Source organism: Tachysurus vachellii, chromosome 6 (assembly GCF_030014155.1).
Source record: "Tachysurus vachellii isolate PV-2020 chromosome 6, HZAU_Pvac_v1, whole genome shotgun sequence".
Classification (NCBI taxonomy): Eukaryota; Metazoa; Chordata; class Actinopteri; order Siluriformes; family Bagridae; genus Tachysurus; species Tachysurus vachellii.
In genome coordinates this window covers 27908489-27926385 of record NC_083465.1, presented here as the reverse complement: position 1 = coordinate 27926385, position 17897 = coordinate 27908489, and the positions used below count along the sequence as shown (strand labels likewise).

General features: G+C 36.6%; 1 protein-coding gene across 1 annotated transcript; it reads right to left on the bottom strand.

Annotated features, from left to right (window-relative positions):
- Positions 1–537: 537 nt before the first annotated feature.
- On the bottom strand, positions 538–13991 carry LOC132847673 (gastrula zinc finger protein XlCGF49.1-like). Its single transcript, XM_060873175.1, has 2 exons — positions 13798–13991; positions 538–1279 (listed from the first exon to the last, which is right to left on the bottom strand). The coding sequence occupies exons 1-2, from the start codon at positions 13858–13860 to the stop codon at positions 668–670; spliced, it is 675 nt and encodes a 224-aa protein (XP_060729158.1). The 5' UTR covers positions 13861–13991; the 3' UTR covers positions 538–667.
- Positions 13992–17897: the final 3906 nt, after the last annotated feature.

The following is a 17897-nucleotide window of genomic DNA, read 5'->3' as shown; positions in this document are numbered from 1 at the left end:
ATTCTATTTGCATCTAAATATACTACTGTAGATGTTAACGGTAATGCAACCATGAGAAAATACCATTTAAGAAATTAAACTGAACCGATTTAAACAAAACAAATAAAAAGTTTCCGCTGAATAAATAATGTTTCTTCAAACGTGTTTAGCATTATTCTACAAAATTTATGTCATGTTTAAAAATGTGATATCGAGCACAATAAAAGGTATTTATTTAAATAAAAAATATATTCATCCGCACATTTTCCTAATGTTGGTATAATTGAAATTGGAATTAGGAAAATCTCTGAAAAGTGGTTAATTGGTCTACAACAAAATCTAACAAAATGAAAACATAAGAATCCTCTTTTTAACCTAGTAAATGAACAATATACCATGTTATTAGTTAGTGGCAAAGAGATTTATTGTCATTTTATTTAAATATAAATTCAAATGAAAGAAGACCTGATTGCATTATCCAAGCATTTCTTGTGCTATTAAAAAAAAAAAAAAAAAAAAAAAATTGTGGTGCGAGACAAGATGCCTCCCACCTCCAGTGCTCAGGAACAACAAGTTCCCTGTCAGTACAAAATCAGGATGCCATGTAAACACTTGGGTGTTTTTAACATATTTTGAAAACATGAAACACTTTCTACAGTGTGAGCACAAATATTCTTTTCATTTCTATTCATTTCTTTCTCTCGTGAATAATCTTGTGTGATTTTAGACTGCTTTGGTAAGAAAAATTCTTTCCACACTGAGAGCAGAAAAACGGCTTCTCTCCTGTGTGAATGCGCTGGTGTCGTTTAAGGTTACGTCTGTCATTAAATCTGTTCCCGCAATGCGAGCACTGATACGGTTTTTCTCCCGTGTGAATGCGCTGGTGTATCTGCAGGCTTCCTCGGTGAGCGAAACTCTTCCCGCATTGCAAGCAGTCATACGGTTTCTCTCCTGTGTGAACGCGGACGTGTTGCCGGAGATGACCGGGTTCTCTGAAACGATTCCCGCAGTGTGAACACCGATAAGGTCTTTCTCCTGTATGAATGCGTTGATGATGATGAAGATAATACCGGTGCTTATAATTATTCCCACACTGCAAGCAGAAATATCCCTCATCCGTGTGGTCTTTCTTGTGTCTTTCTAGATCAATAGGACTTGAACACGGATATGGTTTCTCGTCATTGCCAATGCCTTGACGTTGCTTGAGAATATATTCCTGAGTAAAACTCTTTCTAGATGGAGCTGTAGTGAATTCATCTTTCATGGTTATCAGTGTGGGAGTACCAGATGATATTTCTCTCTGAAGCGAGGAAAAAAAGTCATAATTAAATAGGATATTTAAATAATAATAAATAATCATAAATAAATAATAACAAAACTAGTATTGCAGTATCGCGATATGTATCAGTATCACAAACTGTGAAAATAATAGATAAAAATAATAAAAAAATAACAGCAATCAGGCCACATAGAAACATGGGTCAAAACTATATGATGTGTTTGTCATGGCTCCTTATTTCTCCAAACTAGATCCAAATTATTTGATTCCTCCATATTATTTGTAAAGCATATTTCTTTCTGTATTCAGAGAATGTTTTCCATTTAGCCTATGAAATTATAAACGTAGAGATTGATTCAGCATTGTTCAGTAGATCTAGAGTGAAATCCTGCCATCCAGTTACTCTACAATGAGTTGCTGGGTGCCTGGTATCTATCCCAGGGCTCTCAGTACACTAGTTATAAGTAAAGAGCAATCTGTGTTTGCTAAAAAAAAAAAACAGCACAAAGTCATAATTTAAAAACTAAAAAAAAAAAAAAAAAAAAAAATCAGTACAATACAAATCAGAAGCTTCCAAAAACAGGCAACTTACCTTCATTTAATTGGTCAGTTTTCTATTGTATATATTACAGAGAGCAAAAGCAGATAAAGCGGAGTCAAGAAAGACTGAGTCAATCATGGGAGCTTCTTGATCCAAGTATACTCAAGCCTCAATTCCATTGTAGTGACTTTACTAAGACTACGGAGTCTCTTCTTTAAATACACCCGAAGGCAGAGCCACAGGATTATTAACAATTGAGCAATCCATAGATTATTCATCTATTAGCACTTCATCATGGGAGTCTGAGGGGTGGAAGGTAGACATTTAGAAGCACTTTAGTCAACTGAAGAAATGCAAATGATTCTGCGACTTGATAGATTGCTCCCCCATCACATCACAAAAGGGACACAGATGAACAGAATATCATCAAGAACAACAACAAGAATGTGTGTAATAAAAATCTCCTAATATATGGCTTCACTGTTTGGTCAGAATCATTAGAATGGAAAAACAAAAATTGTATCAGTGTTATTAAAGAAAAGAAAGAACAGTAAAGAACATTTATATAACACATCATATGCATGTTTGATTGTTTTTGTGACATGGATAAAATAATAATAATATATAATGGCTAATGAATTATACAAACTAATTATACAGGGTTCCCACTCTTTTTCAGAGATCATTTTCCAGGACTTTTGCAGGACATTTCAAATTTAGCAAAAAAAAAAAAAAGACAAGGATCACAGATTCACGGCCTAAAGTAATATGTCCTTCTCTCCAGAAGTCTTAAAAACAACGTACACTTTATGGCTATTACTTAACTATACTTTTAAAGACAATTTGTCATGTGAATGAAATTTCAACATTTCTAAAATAAAAAGACCGCACATATTAATACCCTTTCCTTTTTCAGGCCAATGCCGTCATGCATGCTTTAGTTTGCTGTGCATTCCCCTTGCACATGATATTCAGATTAACAAGGTTAATATAACCTGCTTATCCGTCACCATTTGCTGAAAACATGCGAGCACTTAAACCATTCCTAGCAGCTGAAACCGCCAACACAAGACAGCGTCATCTGTCACAGCGAGATTAAACAGCATAACAAAAAACCCGTCAAAACTCAGCGTCCCTGAACAGAGCGCTTTCTGTTACTAAAGTTAATTGTTTCGACCAGTTGTAGACTGTTCTTTAAATGATGAAGAACATTTTTTCCAGGACAATTTATGTTTTCTCTCATTTTCCATGTGTTTTCCAGGACTGGAACATTGGTCATTAATTTTCCAGGATTTCCAGGATTTCCAGGATGCGTGGGAACCCTGTTATAGCTTATTAACTACAGTAGTTGTTCAATTGGGAATCGATTTTATAAGAAGCTCTACTGAAAGTAGAAACTGAGATGGTGATGTGGAAAATCTCTTTATATCGAAATTACTTTCAGAGAGAGACAAGAGGTTTAGAGATGCCCAATGATATAAAAAAAAAAGACAGCTTGTTTTAATTTTAATCGTTTATTTAATGCTGATTACCAATAAAGACTGCCTTAATCGTACTTTCTCACCTACGGTATTGTTCATTCTTAATCTTGTAGATGCAAGAATAAACAGCATTGTAAACTAAGCATCAACATCTACTTTATGTTTCAGACACATGCAAGGAAACTCTTAGTCCGTCACGACTGTGCCAACCCCGTGGACGTCTGTAGGCCTTGATGAAGCAGACACTTACGTGATTGGTAATTACATGATTTAAACAAATATATTATTAAAAATAATAAATAAAATTCTGACCATGTTAACAAACAGTTTACATATTCTATAATACATTTACAGCATTTGACAGACAGCCTTATGCTGTATTAATGGTATCAATGGTCTATCCATTGTTCACTAGTTCAAAGACCTACAAAAAAGAAAAAGACCAAAGTGGAGAAACCTGTCAATCTACCCATCATGAGTCAATCAATGAGTTAGCTGCTACTTGTTAAGTTGTGAACAAGTTACTCAAAACTCCAACTGTTGTAATCATTTAATCATGTAATATTATATAATCGGTAATAAAGTCCATTTGGGTTCATTTTGGTTTGGAGAGCTGTTGTAATTAACCAAGGTGAAAAGATCACTCTGGTGATTAGGGGTGTTGTGTCCAATAGATTTATTCATTTAAAAATAAAGCCAATGAGTTTTTCTACGGAAAAAAGAAGTGCATACTTATACAGTATACATGAAAAACACAATACTCCAATACATGTGTATGTGTTTCCTCATAACCCAACATGCTCACTTTATTGCCCAGAGAAGCATAACTCATCTAAATGTACAGCTCGTTTCTGTTTTCCCACATTTAACTTTATACACATGCATATATAAGATAATATAGGACATTTTTTCAGACTTACTGAGACAAATGATACACTTATGCTACAGTATATAGGTTCTACACAACTGAAGCTGAGGATTTAACATTATCAAATATAAGTACACATTTTCTGGTTACAATTCTATTAAAATATTCTAGAAATCTTTTTTGTCTTTCTTCAAAAGGGGGGTGGAGGGGTGGGGAACCACAGTTCTGGGGTAAAAAGTTCAGCTCACACCTGATTTACAGGTATTAAAGATAGCCCTCTCTCACACCCCACTCTTTATGTCTTTGTTCTGAAAAAAGAAGATATGATGACCTTTATCAAGCCATTGATATATGTATTTGGTGCTGATAAATTGTTTGGAATTGTTTACATATTTAATAATTTAATTGAATTATTTTAATTTCAATTTAATAATTCATCTTTAAAGAAGGAATAATCCATTACATTCAATCAAATTCTTAAAATGAGGAAAATACGTTTGGCTATCCAACTATTATTCTACTATTCAATACATATATTTTACTGTATATTAATCAAAACAATGAATTCTCAATTTGAAAGAATCTTCATTACAATACGCACAAGACCGAGGTCCTCTTAGTATCTGTAGGTAATACCATAGACCTGTGCTTCTTAATTAAAAGGTTTGTTTATTTGTAGTCCAACTTTCCAACGCTAAAGCAATATATATATATATATATATATATATATATATATATATATATATATATATATATATATATATATATATTCTACCGACATTTTTGATATAATTTTAGAGCAAATAAAAGTTTATTTATTTTGACTAAACTGATCACACCTAGTCAAAAGCTTTTCCCTCATAAAGCACCATTTAATATAGACAAAGCCTTTATAAGTGCTCCGGAAAGTTCCGCAGGATATCGCAGAACAAATGAATTAAAGCAATGTTTAGTCTGCTGCACTCTGTCAAGTGATATTTGTGTAGACAAAATGCTCACAGAATGGTATTTAACAGAGGAAATGCTCCTGACATCTGCATTCACTTGTCTTCCCAAAATACAAACCCAGTTGTTAGACAGCAAAACCAGTTTAGGATGTTTTTTTTTCCAGTTCACGAGACACACTGACTAGTTAGCTGGCAGTCACCTCCACATAACACTGAAGAGTCCTCACAGGACACAGGGCAGGTCTAGGCGCAGTATCCACATATGTGGAAAATAGGGCAATAGGTTTATTAATATATGCAGAATATATATCTTTAAGAGAAACTGTGGTCTTGGCCTGACAAGAGCATGATATGTTTAGACATAGCAAGAAATTTACCCATAAAGGTCAAATATATTCCATTTGATTTGGTTTAATATATTCCAGCAGCAGACTTTTAACAAATCCGAGGTTTCTTGCCTGAGGCATATAATCTCATAGACGTCTTTGACACTGGTAAAAACTACTATTGCGAGGCCCTTAAACCTGCATGGTTCCAAAGCTCACACACTCTCAGACTCCACTAGTGAAGAGACATCCAACATTTCCCAGTCATTTATACTGCAAAGATCTAATCCATCTGCAGTAAGTCGGTACATCACACCACCTCACTATAGCTGTTCTTGTCCCCCACTCGTCTTGCAGGTGGTAGGCTGCCAAGATGCTCCACTTTGTCATGACAAAGTGTGCCTATCTGGGTTAAAAGGGTGACTTGGTCATACAAAGCTCTCGTGTCGATACCATCCCCAAACCTGACTCCGGGTAGACTTTTATTTTTGGATATATCAAGAGGATTGCCCTCAGATTAGTTGAAGTCAGATGGCCCTACTGGAAGCGTGAAGCTCTGACTAACCATGTCACCCAGTTACAGACTAATCACAGGACTAACCATGTCACCCAGTTACAGACTAATCACAGGACTAACCATGTCACCCAGTTACAGACTAATCACAGGACTAACCATGTCACCCAGTTACAGACTAATCGCAGGACTAACCATGTGACCCAGTTACAGACTAATCGCAGGACTAACCATGTGACCCAGTTACAGACTAATCGCAGGACTAACCATGTGACCCAGTTACAGACTAATCGCAGGACTAACCATGTGACCCAGTTACAGACTAATCACAGGACAACCATGTCACCCAGTTACAGACTAATCACAGGACTAACCATGTCACCCAGTTACAGACTAATCACAGGACTAACCATGTCACCCAGTTACAGACTAATCACAGGACTAACCATGTCACCCAGTTACAGACTAATCACAGGACTAACCATGTCACCCAGTTACAGACTAATCACAGGACTAACCATGTCACCCAGTTACAGACTAATCACAAGACTAACCATGTCACCCAGTTACAGACTAATCACAGGACTAACCATGTCACCCAGTTACAGACTAATCGCAGGACTAACCATGTCACCCAGTTACAGACTAATCACAGGACTAACCATGTCACCCAGTTACAGACTAATCACAGGACTAACCATGTGATGATAAATAGGCATTAATGTTCACCAAAACGCTTTCACCATGACAAAATCTCTATCCACAAAATATGCACAAAAAGAGGACTACATTATACAAACGAACTTAATATTCACTCTTCTGCCCTAATTCAAAACACTATAGAGGCAAACTGGAAAGACTCCCCACACAGAGCTGATGACCATTATACTGAATGAGCTGGTATTTTATAAAATTACATTCAACACTGAAAGTCTTTCCACACTGTGAGCAGTAATACAGCTTCTCTCATGTGTGAAAGAAATGATGTGATTTGTGAGCTCTCTGGTGTGCAAAACACTTCCCATACTGTGAGTAGTACCGTGGCTTCTCTCCTGCATGAAAAAGCTCATGGATTTTGTGTTTACTATTTTTAGTTGAAAGTTGTTTTTTTTTTTACCGTGAGCTCCATTTATCAAATTGGATGCACATTTACCTGTAACTCATTTTTAGGAACTTTTACAAAAGAAATCTTCATGGACTTCAAGACTTAATCAACTGCTCAAATTAAATTAATTAACCGACTTAATTAACTGCTTTAATAATGAAATTACAAGTTACTGATTTGTAGTTGTATACTTTGCAGAAATATATTGATTCAACCATTGTCCGGAAAAGGTTTTTCCACTTTTAGTAATAACAGACTTTACATTTACATTTACATTTACATTTACAGCATTTGGCAGACGCCCTTATCCAGAGCGACGTACATAAGTGCTTAAATCTCTAACATTGAATACATTAATGCTGGATCACTAAGTTACACACTTAAGATACCATGAGTTTAAAACATTTGTTCAAAGTTACAATGAAAGTGTCAAAGGTGTGTTTTTTTTTTTTTTTTTGTTTTTTTTTTTTTTTTTTTTTTTTGTTTTTTTTTTTTTTTTTAAATGCAAAAGATAATGAAAGAAGTGCTAGTTGAAGTGTTTCCTGAATAAGTAGGTCTTCAACCGCCGCTTGAACTTACCTACCAGTTCCTAGCTAGCAAGAATTGGCTACCCTGTCTTGTCTTATTATCTAAGCAATGCAAGTATAATAAGCTAAAATATAATTAGCCAATGTCATGTACATACTGATGTATGTTGATCAACAGCAATCAACATTTGCACTCAACACTACATATTGTTTGTCAGGAAAAGTACGAAGCTACATTTGAGTGCAAGTTAGTGTTTGTTTTTGTAAACCAGTCCAGTGTTTAAGGGCAACAATGAAAAAGCAAATAACCAGATTATAGTTTACCGATGACCACAGTTCATGTCATGTAAATTTAACAGGAGGAGAATGTACATAGCCACAACAACAATTGCAAACTTTCTTGACAAGCTAACGAAGCTGATAATTTGCCATGAATTCCAGCAGGGATGAAAAGTGCTTAGAAAATAATACAGCCTGAACACGGCAGCCCTGAGACTGTCGTGCCTTCTTTGAATCACTTTGTTGCATCAGTCAGCTACTGTATACGACCTGGTCTTTATCAGCAATCATTTGAAGACTTTGGCAGGAAGGAATTAGTGCTGGGTCTGTGTTGAACTCAGAGTTTGTGATGGCCCATTCGCTCCTTAGGAGCTCTCGGTTGAACAATTATAAACTGTTGTAGAAATGACACTATATACACATTTACATTACTTCCTGTCCAGTGTCACCCAAATGAGAAAGGGTTCACTTCTGAGTCTGGTTCCTCTCAAGGTGTCTTCCTCAGAGCATCTCAGGGAGATTTTCCTTGCCACTATCTTAGGGATATGGATAGATATTAGAGATATACAGCAACTTAATTTATTTTTCCATTTTCTTTCTATACTTCTGTAAAGCGGTTAGAATGTGATCAGACCCGTTAACTGAATTGCCAAGTCGGGGATGCAGTTTTTGAGTCATGTTTCTGAAAATGTAAAAAAAACAAAAAAACAGCAGTCTCTCAACTCTCAACGTGTGGCCTGCTGTTCTAGCATGTTCTAGAGCACCATGTCAGAGAATACAGTTTGGAAGAAAATAGCAGGGACTGATGCTACCTCTGGTGAGTAGACACAGATAGCTTAGCACGGTTAGCTTGCTTTGCCATGCAGGATAGAACATTTTCCTTATACTGTCTGTCAAGGTCTAAAACCGAGTTAATTAATCGCTTAGTTGGTAAATAATGCTGTAACTCATCAGAGAGATGTTGACATGCTATCCGATTTTCCCACTTTGTCAGAAACTTGGCAAAAATTAGTCAGGTGGCATCCCTTGATTTTCTTTTAATGTTTATTTGTGTGATTGAACACAATCTTTACATAAGCCTTTACTATTTTAGGCCTTGATTAAACATATTAAATAGTCCCGTGATTGGATCACACGATTCCAGGCTGGTCTTTTTTGTACGTCTCGAATACATTTTCTCTGACATCATAAAACTCAGTTTGAAGTGCCAGGGGCTGGTATAAGGGGTGTTTAAATTCAGTTTGCGATCCAATCAGTGTCAGTAAACAGGAGTGTCTTCGTGATAAAATTGAGATCCATACACAGGGATAGCATAAAAACACGTTTTATTAAACAAACAAAACCCGAAAACAAGACCGAGCAGACGAAGACGATACAAAGACAGAACAAAAAAGTAAACAAAAACCACGTGGCAAAAAGTCCGGGCTAGATCCTGACAATCAAACTGAAATAAATACTCAGTATATCCATCTGATGCCTAGGCCATACTTAAAAATATTCTTGTTTGCGTAACCCGACCGACCCTGTCAATTTAGGTCAATTTTTTTTTGCTTTAAGTCCGACTGACTTGATGGTTTGTAAATTAAAATGCGTTAAGACCGACCAATTTTTTTTTTTTACCCTTCAAACAACTAATACAAAAGCAATAAAATAATAATAATTATATTTTAGTAAGTATTGTAAATATATAAATTTCCCAGGCCTACATACAAACGAAGGCTACGTTCTTTCTTTTAAATAAAAACCCGTGACGTCATCTATGTTTACACTATCGGTTACCGGATGTCACACTATGGCCTGTGCTTTCGCTTTGTCTCATACTCTCATTCACTGTCAGAGTCAACGGTTCGCCCTTGGTAATGATGGCTGCAGTAAACAAAATGTTCATGGTCACCGTTCAAAGTCATACGGGTTCGGGCACCATAATACATCCAAAAAATTCATTAAAACAGCTCGACACCGCTTTAACTTGGCACGAAGTTCTGGAAAACTGTGCCAAGGGCACGGGTTGAAGACCCAGTCAGTGACGTCAGATGCTAATTTGTTTAAAGTCATACCTACGTAATCATCGTCACCAAAATTGTACTTTTTTTTTTTACATTGAAACTTGGAAAAAAAAAAATATAGACCTACCTACTGACCCTTTTTTTTTACTGTTACTGCAAACCAAGATATTTTTAAGGAAGGCCCTATCTGTTATGCTCCAAAGTAAGGGAAAGACCACCCTGATCAGGTTTGGTACCAGAGCCCTTATTGTGCCCTTAGGCTAACTATATCTAGCCCATACCAATGACTGTATAGAGGAGTGGGTGAGAAGGGCACCATTTAAGCCCTATCTGCAGATTTGTAGCCATTTTTCCTTACATTTAAAGACATTATTATCTTGACTGGGTCAAAATTGGAGCCAGAGCATGTACAGCTGATATGCACCCTGCTTCCTTGCCCATATTGGTCAAGGTCTTCTTCATCTTGGTACCATACACATTGAGGAATATTACATAAAGTGCAATTTAAGACGACTTGGTCAGTACAGATATGTAAGCTCATCACCCATGGTTTATTGCTTATCATCAAATGACTCTTATAAAACACACTCAGAGTAAAAGAAACAAATGGTGGAGATATCAACCCCAACTAAGCTAACTGTGAAACAATTAAACAATAATTCCTAGAGATCTAACATGCATCAATCAGCCTTCATAACAAAACCACCTGCCAACATTTAGCTCTTTGGAGGCAGAAAGTATTCTGAAGTGGTTCTGTGGTATCTGGTAATGAGATTTTAAATCCCGTAAATTGTGAGATGTGGCCTCCATGGAGCTGAATTTTGTCCAGCACTTATTATTTTTCAGGTACTAAACACTGCATACTGTGAAGCACCTTATTAATCGTTTTGAAGCGGCCCAGAACATCACCTAGCTCACATTTTAGGCCATTTTAAAGTCACTTAATTTCTTATTACCTGTTTCTAACACATCAACTACAAGAACTGATGGTTCACTTGCTGCCTAAAATATCCCAAACCTTGTAATAAAATAATCAGTGTTTTTCACGTCACTTGTCAGCGGTTATAAGTTAACGGCCAATTGGTGTAAAGTGTTAACGTGGCTTCTCCTTTCACTAGCATAGGAATAGATAGGGTTAAAATTCTACTAAACAAACTTTTTGAAAAGCGTTCTTAATTAAGCTCAAGGGTGCTTGGATGTGTTTACACTCCTCAATGCCTCTTCAATCCACCCACATCTCAGTAAAAATATAGCAAAATGTGTTGTGAACAGCCAAATAATTCTCCTGTGAGGAAAAAAAAACTATGATGCAAAATATAAAAGCCTTTTTAGACTGCGGGATAAAAACATTGGCTTGCTAACAGTTACAGTATAGTGATAGTGTAAAAGCTCCTAAGAGTTTATCACAAGGAAAAGTTAAAAGATGTCTGATAATTACTGCTCTCTGGATCTTTGTTTATTTGTTATCATCATCAATATCAGATTGGCACTGGAATTTATTAGCATCTCTTATTATCTCTTTTTCACTTCCTACTGGTGGTTTGATATTGTTGGGTTTACCCACATTATACAGCTTTAAGTTACTCAAATTTCCCCACAAGCCTATTTTAAACTGATTTACCCAGAATACCATTAAAACATTACTCCATACCAGCCATGCCTGCTAATTACTAGCCATACCGTGCTGATACTGTATGTATTGAGTAGGCGGCTTTATATTGGTAGTAGTAGTTTCCGAGTCAGGTATGTAAGAGTCAGTTGACTCTTAACTGTATTTTGGAAATGGGAACGTTTGTATATTCATTCATTTTCTACCACTTTTATCCAAACTACCTCGGGTCACGGGGAGCCTGTGCCTATCTCAGGCGTCATCGGGCATCAAGGCAGGATACACCCTGGATGGAGTACCAACCACACACAGACTCTCATTCACTCATGCAATCACACACTACGGACAATTTTCCAGAGATGCCAATCAACCTACCATGCATGTCTTTGGACCGTGGGAGGAAACCGGAGTACCCGGAGGAAACCCCCCGAGGCACGGGAAGAACATGCAAACTCCACACACACAAGGCGGGAATCGAAACCCCAATTATGGAGGTGTGAGGCGAACGTACTACCCACTAGGCCACCGTGCCCCCCACGCTTGTATATATTCTAATATATTTGGTCCTAAACACATACATTTTCTTCTCTATTCGCAAATTATGTTCAGAGAGTGAACATAGAAAAGCTTGTCGTCTCTACCAGGAATTACACGCAGCACTTACAATCCATTCCAAGCCCAATTATATCTATGAAACACCCACACATTGACCAACAAGGCATCACTTATCTCCTCTTCAGTACAATGACCACACAATTACTGTTTATATCTCTCTACTGGAAAGACATTTAAGCTCCACTTTGGGATCACGTATGCAATATGTACATATACATACACACACAGACATTATTTATATATATATATATATATATATATATATATATATATATATATATATATATATATATATATATATATATATATATATAGTGTGTGTGTGTATATATATACTACAGAACTGCGCTACAGAACTGCCAGACACAGGAACAGTTTCTTTCCCCAGGCAATCACCCTGATCAACAACTCACCATAATTATGTTCACTGCTTCATATCTATAAGTACTATAAGTAATTCCTTGTGTGTGTCAACACACTTGGCCAATAAACCTGATTCTGATTCTGATGTATGTATGTATGTATGTATGTATGTATCAGAATCAGGTTTATTGGCCAAGTGTGCTGACACACACAAGGAATTTGGTTCCAGTTGTTTGTGACTCTCAAATGTACAGACATAAATAACACATAATACAGACTATACAAAACAATGCAGATGTGATACGATAGACATTATGAGTACTAAAAATGAGTACAGAATATATGACGGATCAGTTATGTACATAAAGTGTGGGAAGTGCATGGTGCAAATAATATTGTGCAATATTATGCTTTTTGTACAATATATAGCAGCAGAAGTGTGTGTAATATATACGGATGATGTGATGATTGACAGTTCTGATTATGCAGTACTAATAGACAACAGTCTACTGACGGTCTAGTGACAACAGCATTGAATTTGTGTGCTACTGAAACTTTTTGATTTACTCAGTGGGGCTTTAGTGTCATTATATATATACAGGAGTGCAGTATAATGAAATAGAATTTATTAAGTTTCAGATGTAAATGTATAAAACATTGTGCAACAGAACACAGGACATTAAGTATGAATCAATAATAATTAATTGTTATCTATCTATCTATCTATCTATCTATCTATCTATCTATCCATCTCTCGCTATTGATCTATCCATCCATCCATCCATCCATCCATGTATATACGTATGTATCTATCCATCCATCCATCCATCCATCCATCCATCTATCTATCCATCCATCCATCATCTATACGTGTCTATCCATTCATCCATCCATCCATCCATGTATCTATCCATCCATCTATCTATCTATCTATCCATCCATCCATCCATATCTATCCATCCATCCATCCATCCATGTATCTATCTATCCATCCATCCATCCATCCATCTATACATATCTATCCATCCATGTATCCATCCATCCATCTATCTATCTATCTATCTATCTATCTATCTATCTATCTATCTATCTATCTATCTATCTATCCATCCATCCATGTATCTATCTATCTATCTATTTATCTATCTATCTATCCATCCATCCATCCATCTATACGTAACTATCCATCCATGTATCCATCCATGTATCCATCCATCCATCCATCTATCTGGACTGAAAAGTAAAACGTGTTTGATTTGCTTCCGTTTCATTTCATGCGATATAAATTTCGCTCCCAGTTATTTATAAGATATTTCTGTGGATCCGTTTATTTGTGTCTGTGTCTGTAGTAAACTCACCTGGACAAGACTAGTGTTCATTTGGTCCATGTGTTTCTCTCGATGACCGAATGTCTCCGTCATTAAATACTCAGCAAAGCAACTGCACAAGCTCCTTTAACGTGACGCGTTTCTGACAGTTTGCTAGTGTTCACGTATGGTGTTCACGTATGGTGTTCACGCATGGTGTTCACGCATGGTGTTCAGTCATCGTGTTCACGGAACAAAGTTTGCTGTATATCAACTTTAACCTTCTCTCGCGAGATTCTGCTGCAGGAGTTCACGTGTTCTGCCCGATTTGTATAGTGGAGCAAATCGGGTAATGACAGCGATAATATCTCCCTTATTTGTTTCTTTTAAGATAAGAGTCGTGTGATGAAGCCTAATACATAATAAGATATATTAACTACAATATAGTAAAAGGATTTAAAAAGTGCACATTAGCCAAAAGAATCAAAAACCCTGCACGTGCAAATCAGACAGAGGACGTGGATCAGGTAGCCATAATTCCCCCACGTTGTGGCTGAAATAGGGCAGAAGTGAAGTTAATTTGGTGCTCATTTGGACAAGTTTAGATCGAGCTAAATAACCTGAATATGAATGGTTCACTGGGTTATGTGTTCATGTGTTCACTAGTCTAAAACACTGTTCAAAGTTTATATATATATATATATATATATATATATATATATATATATATATATATATATATGTGTGTGTGTGTGTGTGTGTGTGTGTGTGTGTGTGTGTGTGTGTATGTGTGTGTATGTGTGTATATTAAACAAAAAAACTTTGAACAGTATATACTGTATATACAGGGCTCTCAAGTTTTGAAGACAGGCAAGAGTGACATCTCCAACGCCCCAGCGACACTCACCGCCCCCCGCCCCCACCAACACACACACACACACACACACCAACACACAAACACACACACACACATAAATAAATAAATAAAAATAAAAAATACCAATAATGGGGGTGTTGTTGTGTTTGGTAAGGATCACTGACCACAATTTTACCAAATACAAAGTATTTGTTCATTCATTCATTCATTCATCTTCTACCGCTTATCCGAACTATCTCGGGTCACGGGGAGCCTGTGCCTATCTCAGGCGTCATTGGGCATCAAGGCAGGATACACCCTGGACGGAGTGCCAACCCATCACAGGGCACACACACACTCTCATTCACTCACACACTCACACACTACGGACAATTTTCCAGAGATGCCAATCAACCTACCATGCATGTCTTTGGACCGGGGGAGGAAACCGGAGTACCCGGAGGAAACCCCCGAGGTACGGGGAGAAAATGCAAACTCCACACACACAAGGTGGAGGCGGGAATCAAACCCCGACCTGGAGGTGTGAGGCGAACGTGCTAACCACTAAGCCACCGTGGCTCAAGTCCAGCCATTTTTAGTCTCATGATTGAGGACAATGTCCCGTCCAGAGACAAGCTGTTTCGTGTTGAGGTTTTGTTCAAACCGACCATCAAAAATACCCTCTCTAATGAATATGTTCTTTTTCTTTTCATTGGTTGTTGCATTAAATCTTACCCAGATACAATAGTGCTATTTTCTGATTGGCTATTGTGTAACCAAGACACGAGGGTATTCACACTATTATATAAAATAGCATTTAAATATGTGTAAAAGTACCTGATATTTGCCACAAGTACAGTGCAATTTGTTCATGTACACTTTTTTCTTTTGCCCATGTCAGATCCTTTTCAGTGCAGTAGAAAGCATTTACCGTGATGTATGAAAATTATTTGTCTAAATTTTCATATATAACAATCAATACAATATAACCCTTTTTACAATATAACTTACACTAGTCAGAACTTCCTCATCAATACATATTTTACTTCTGTATGAATTGAGATTATATCCACAACTAAATCACTTTGCACTCTGTGAGCAGTAACACACATGGCTCGTGTCCTGTGTGAATGTACTGGTCTTTTAAAAGCACTAGATCCTGTAAAACTTGCCGCACTCTGATCGGGGATATAGATTCTCTTTATCATAAATGAGAGTCTGGTTTTTGAGATGACTGTGATATAAAGTCAGGATAAGGTTTTTAGCATCAGGAGAGCCAGACATTGTCGTTCCACCCTGTATTCCACCCGTAAAAACACGACCCTGTATTTCTTTAAGCTTAAATTTAATACAAACTCTGCAGGACTATTTTTGTGAGTGTCATTTTTTACCTCATGTTTTTTTCTTACTGGTCAAAGTACTTCAGACTAAAAGAAAGCACTTAACGTGCAATAATTCTATTTGCGAGCTGCTGATGATTAATGAATCGGAATAATGCATGTGCACGTGTGTGTGTATTCGCATTCACAGAGATTTGTATTATTTTTAACGAGTTTCAATACGAGAACGCCGCAATTTTAAATCTTCTCACGAGATTTCAGAGCCCACGCAAAATAATTATACAGATTAGGAAAATAAACTAATTGAAACAATTGAGAAAAAACATCTATACAGTCTAATTCTATTAGTTACAGATTTCTATTAACTACATGTACATAGTTCTGAAATTCTTAAAAGATTCAGGATTTACAATCTATGACTATACATACACTCTGCATTTATACATACTGGACTATACATACACACTGCATTTAATACAATAATCTATCTGTTACCACTGGATACCATACGATGCACATACATGACACTTCTGTATCCGTACAATCTGTTGTACCTTATCATATGTTTTATATATATATATATATATTTATTTATTTATTTATATATATACATGTATATATACATGGTTAGCACGTTCGCCTCACACCTCCAGGGTTGGGGGTTCGATTCCCGCCTCCGCCTTGTGTGTGTGGAGTTTGCATGTTCTCCCCGTGCCTTGGGGGTTTCCTCTGGGTACTCCGGTTTCCTCCGCCGGTCCAAAGACATGCATGGTAGGTTGATTGGCATCTCTGGAAAATTGTCTGTAGTGTGTGATTGCGTGAGTGAATGAGTGTGTGTGCCCTGCGATGGGTTGGCACTCCGTCCAGGGTGTATCCCGCCTTGATGCCCGATGACGCCTCGGCTCCCCGTGACCCGAGGTAGTTCAGATAAGCAGTAGAAAATGAATGAATGAATGAATCTCTGTGTGTGTGTGTGTGTGTGTGTGTGTGTGTGTGTGTGTGTGTATATATATATATATATATATATATATATATATTATATAAGTACATATTGTATATAATGTGTAGTGCAACTGTAAGTATGTCTAATATACACTGTGTGCACTGACTATATCTATGAGCATATTGCATATTTTCACCTGTTCATATAGGGGATATTTCGTATCCCCTTTCAAAAACAATAAATTCACTATTAAAAAGATTTGGTTTAGGACTTTTAAACAATGGCTCTGTGAATTGCCAATTAAGACAGTTGAATACTCAAACTACACATTGTGTTTAACTCCTTTGTCGTTATTTCCTTACTTTCATTACCTCTGAAAAATATGGCAAATGCATATGGAAATAGGAGTGATGTATCAAAAGGCCCAATCAGAGAAAATTCATCTGTAGGAATTTTGAATAATGGACCAGTGAACTTGCCAATTAAGACTACTGAATGCAGGCATGTGGAACTTTCTGCTTAGTTCCTATATTATTATCTTTTGGTTTTTAAAACCTCAGGAAAAAAAATCTGATGACTGAATATGAAAATAGGAGTGATTTACTTTTATAACAAAGAGTATGAAGAAACGTTTCTGTAGAAGTTTTTAAAAAATTCAGCTATGAACTTGGCATTTTAGAGAATATCAAATGCAGGCAAATGGCACGTTCTGATTAGTTCCTACTTTCCTTATACAGTAATTCCTATGCCATTATGCCCTCAATTTCAAAATGTCTGAAAGTCTGACAATGGCATATAAAACTAGGTGTGATATTCCATCAAAAAAGCTCAATCTAAAGAAAAGCATTTGTGGACCTGAGATTCAAACTCATGACCTTCTAATCAGTAGTCCAACACCTTAACCCCTAGGCTACCACATACCACATGTACTGATAAATACTATATTTTTTATTCTTATAGATGCCACACTATTTTATAGGTGATTACAATTGATCAAAAAAAATGTACACAA

Coding starts and splice junctions, on each gene's coding strand:
- LOC132847673 (XM_060873175.1), bottom strand. CDS start 13,860: ATGACGGAGACATTCGGTCATCGAGAGAAACACATGGACCAAATGAAC. Junction 1,280..13,797: donor TGAACACTAGTCTTGTCCAG/GTGAGTTTACTA, acceptor TCCTCGCTTCAG/AGAGAAATATCATCTGGTAC.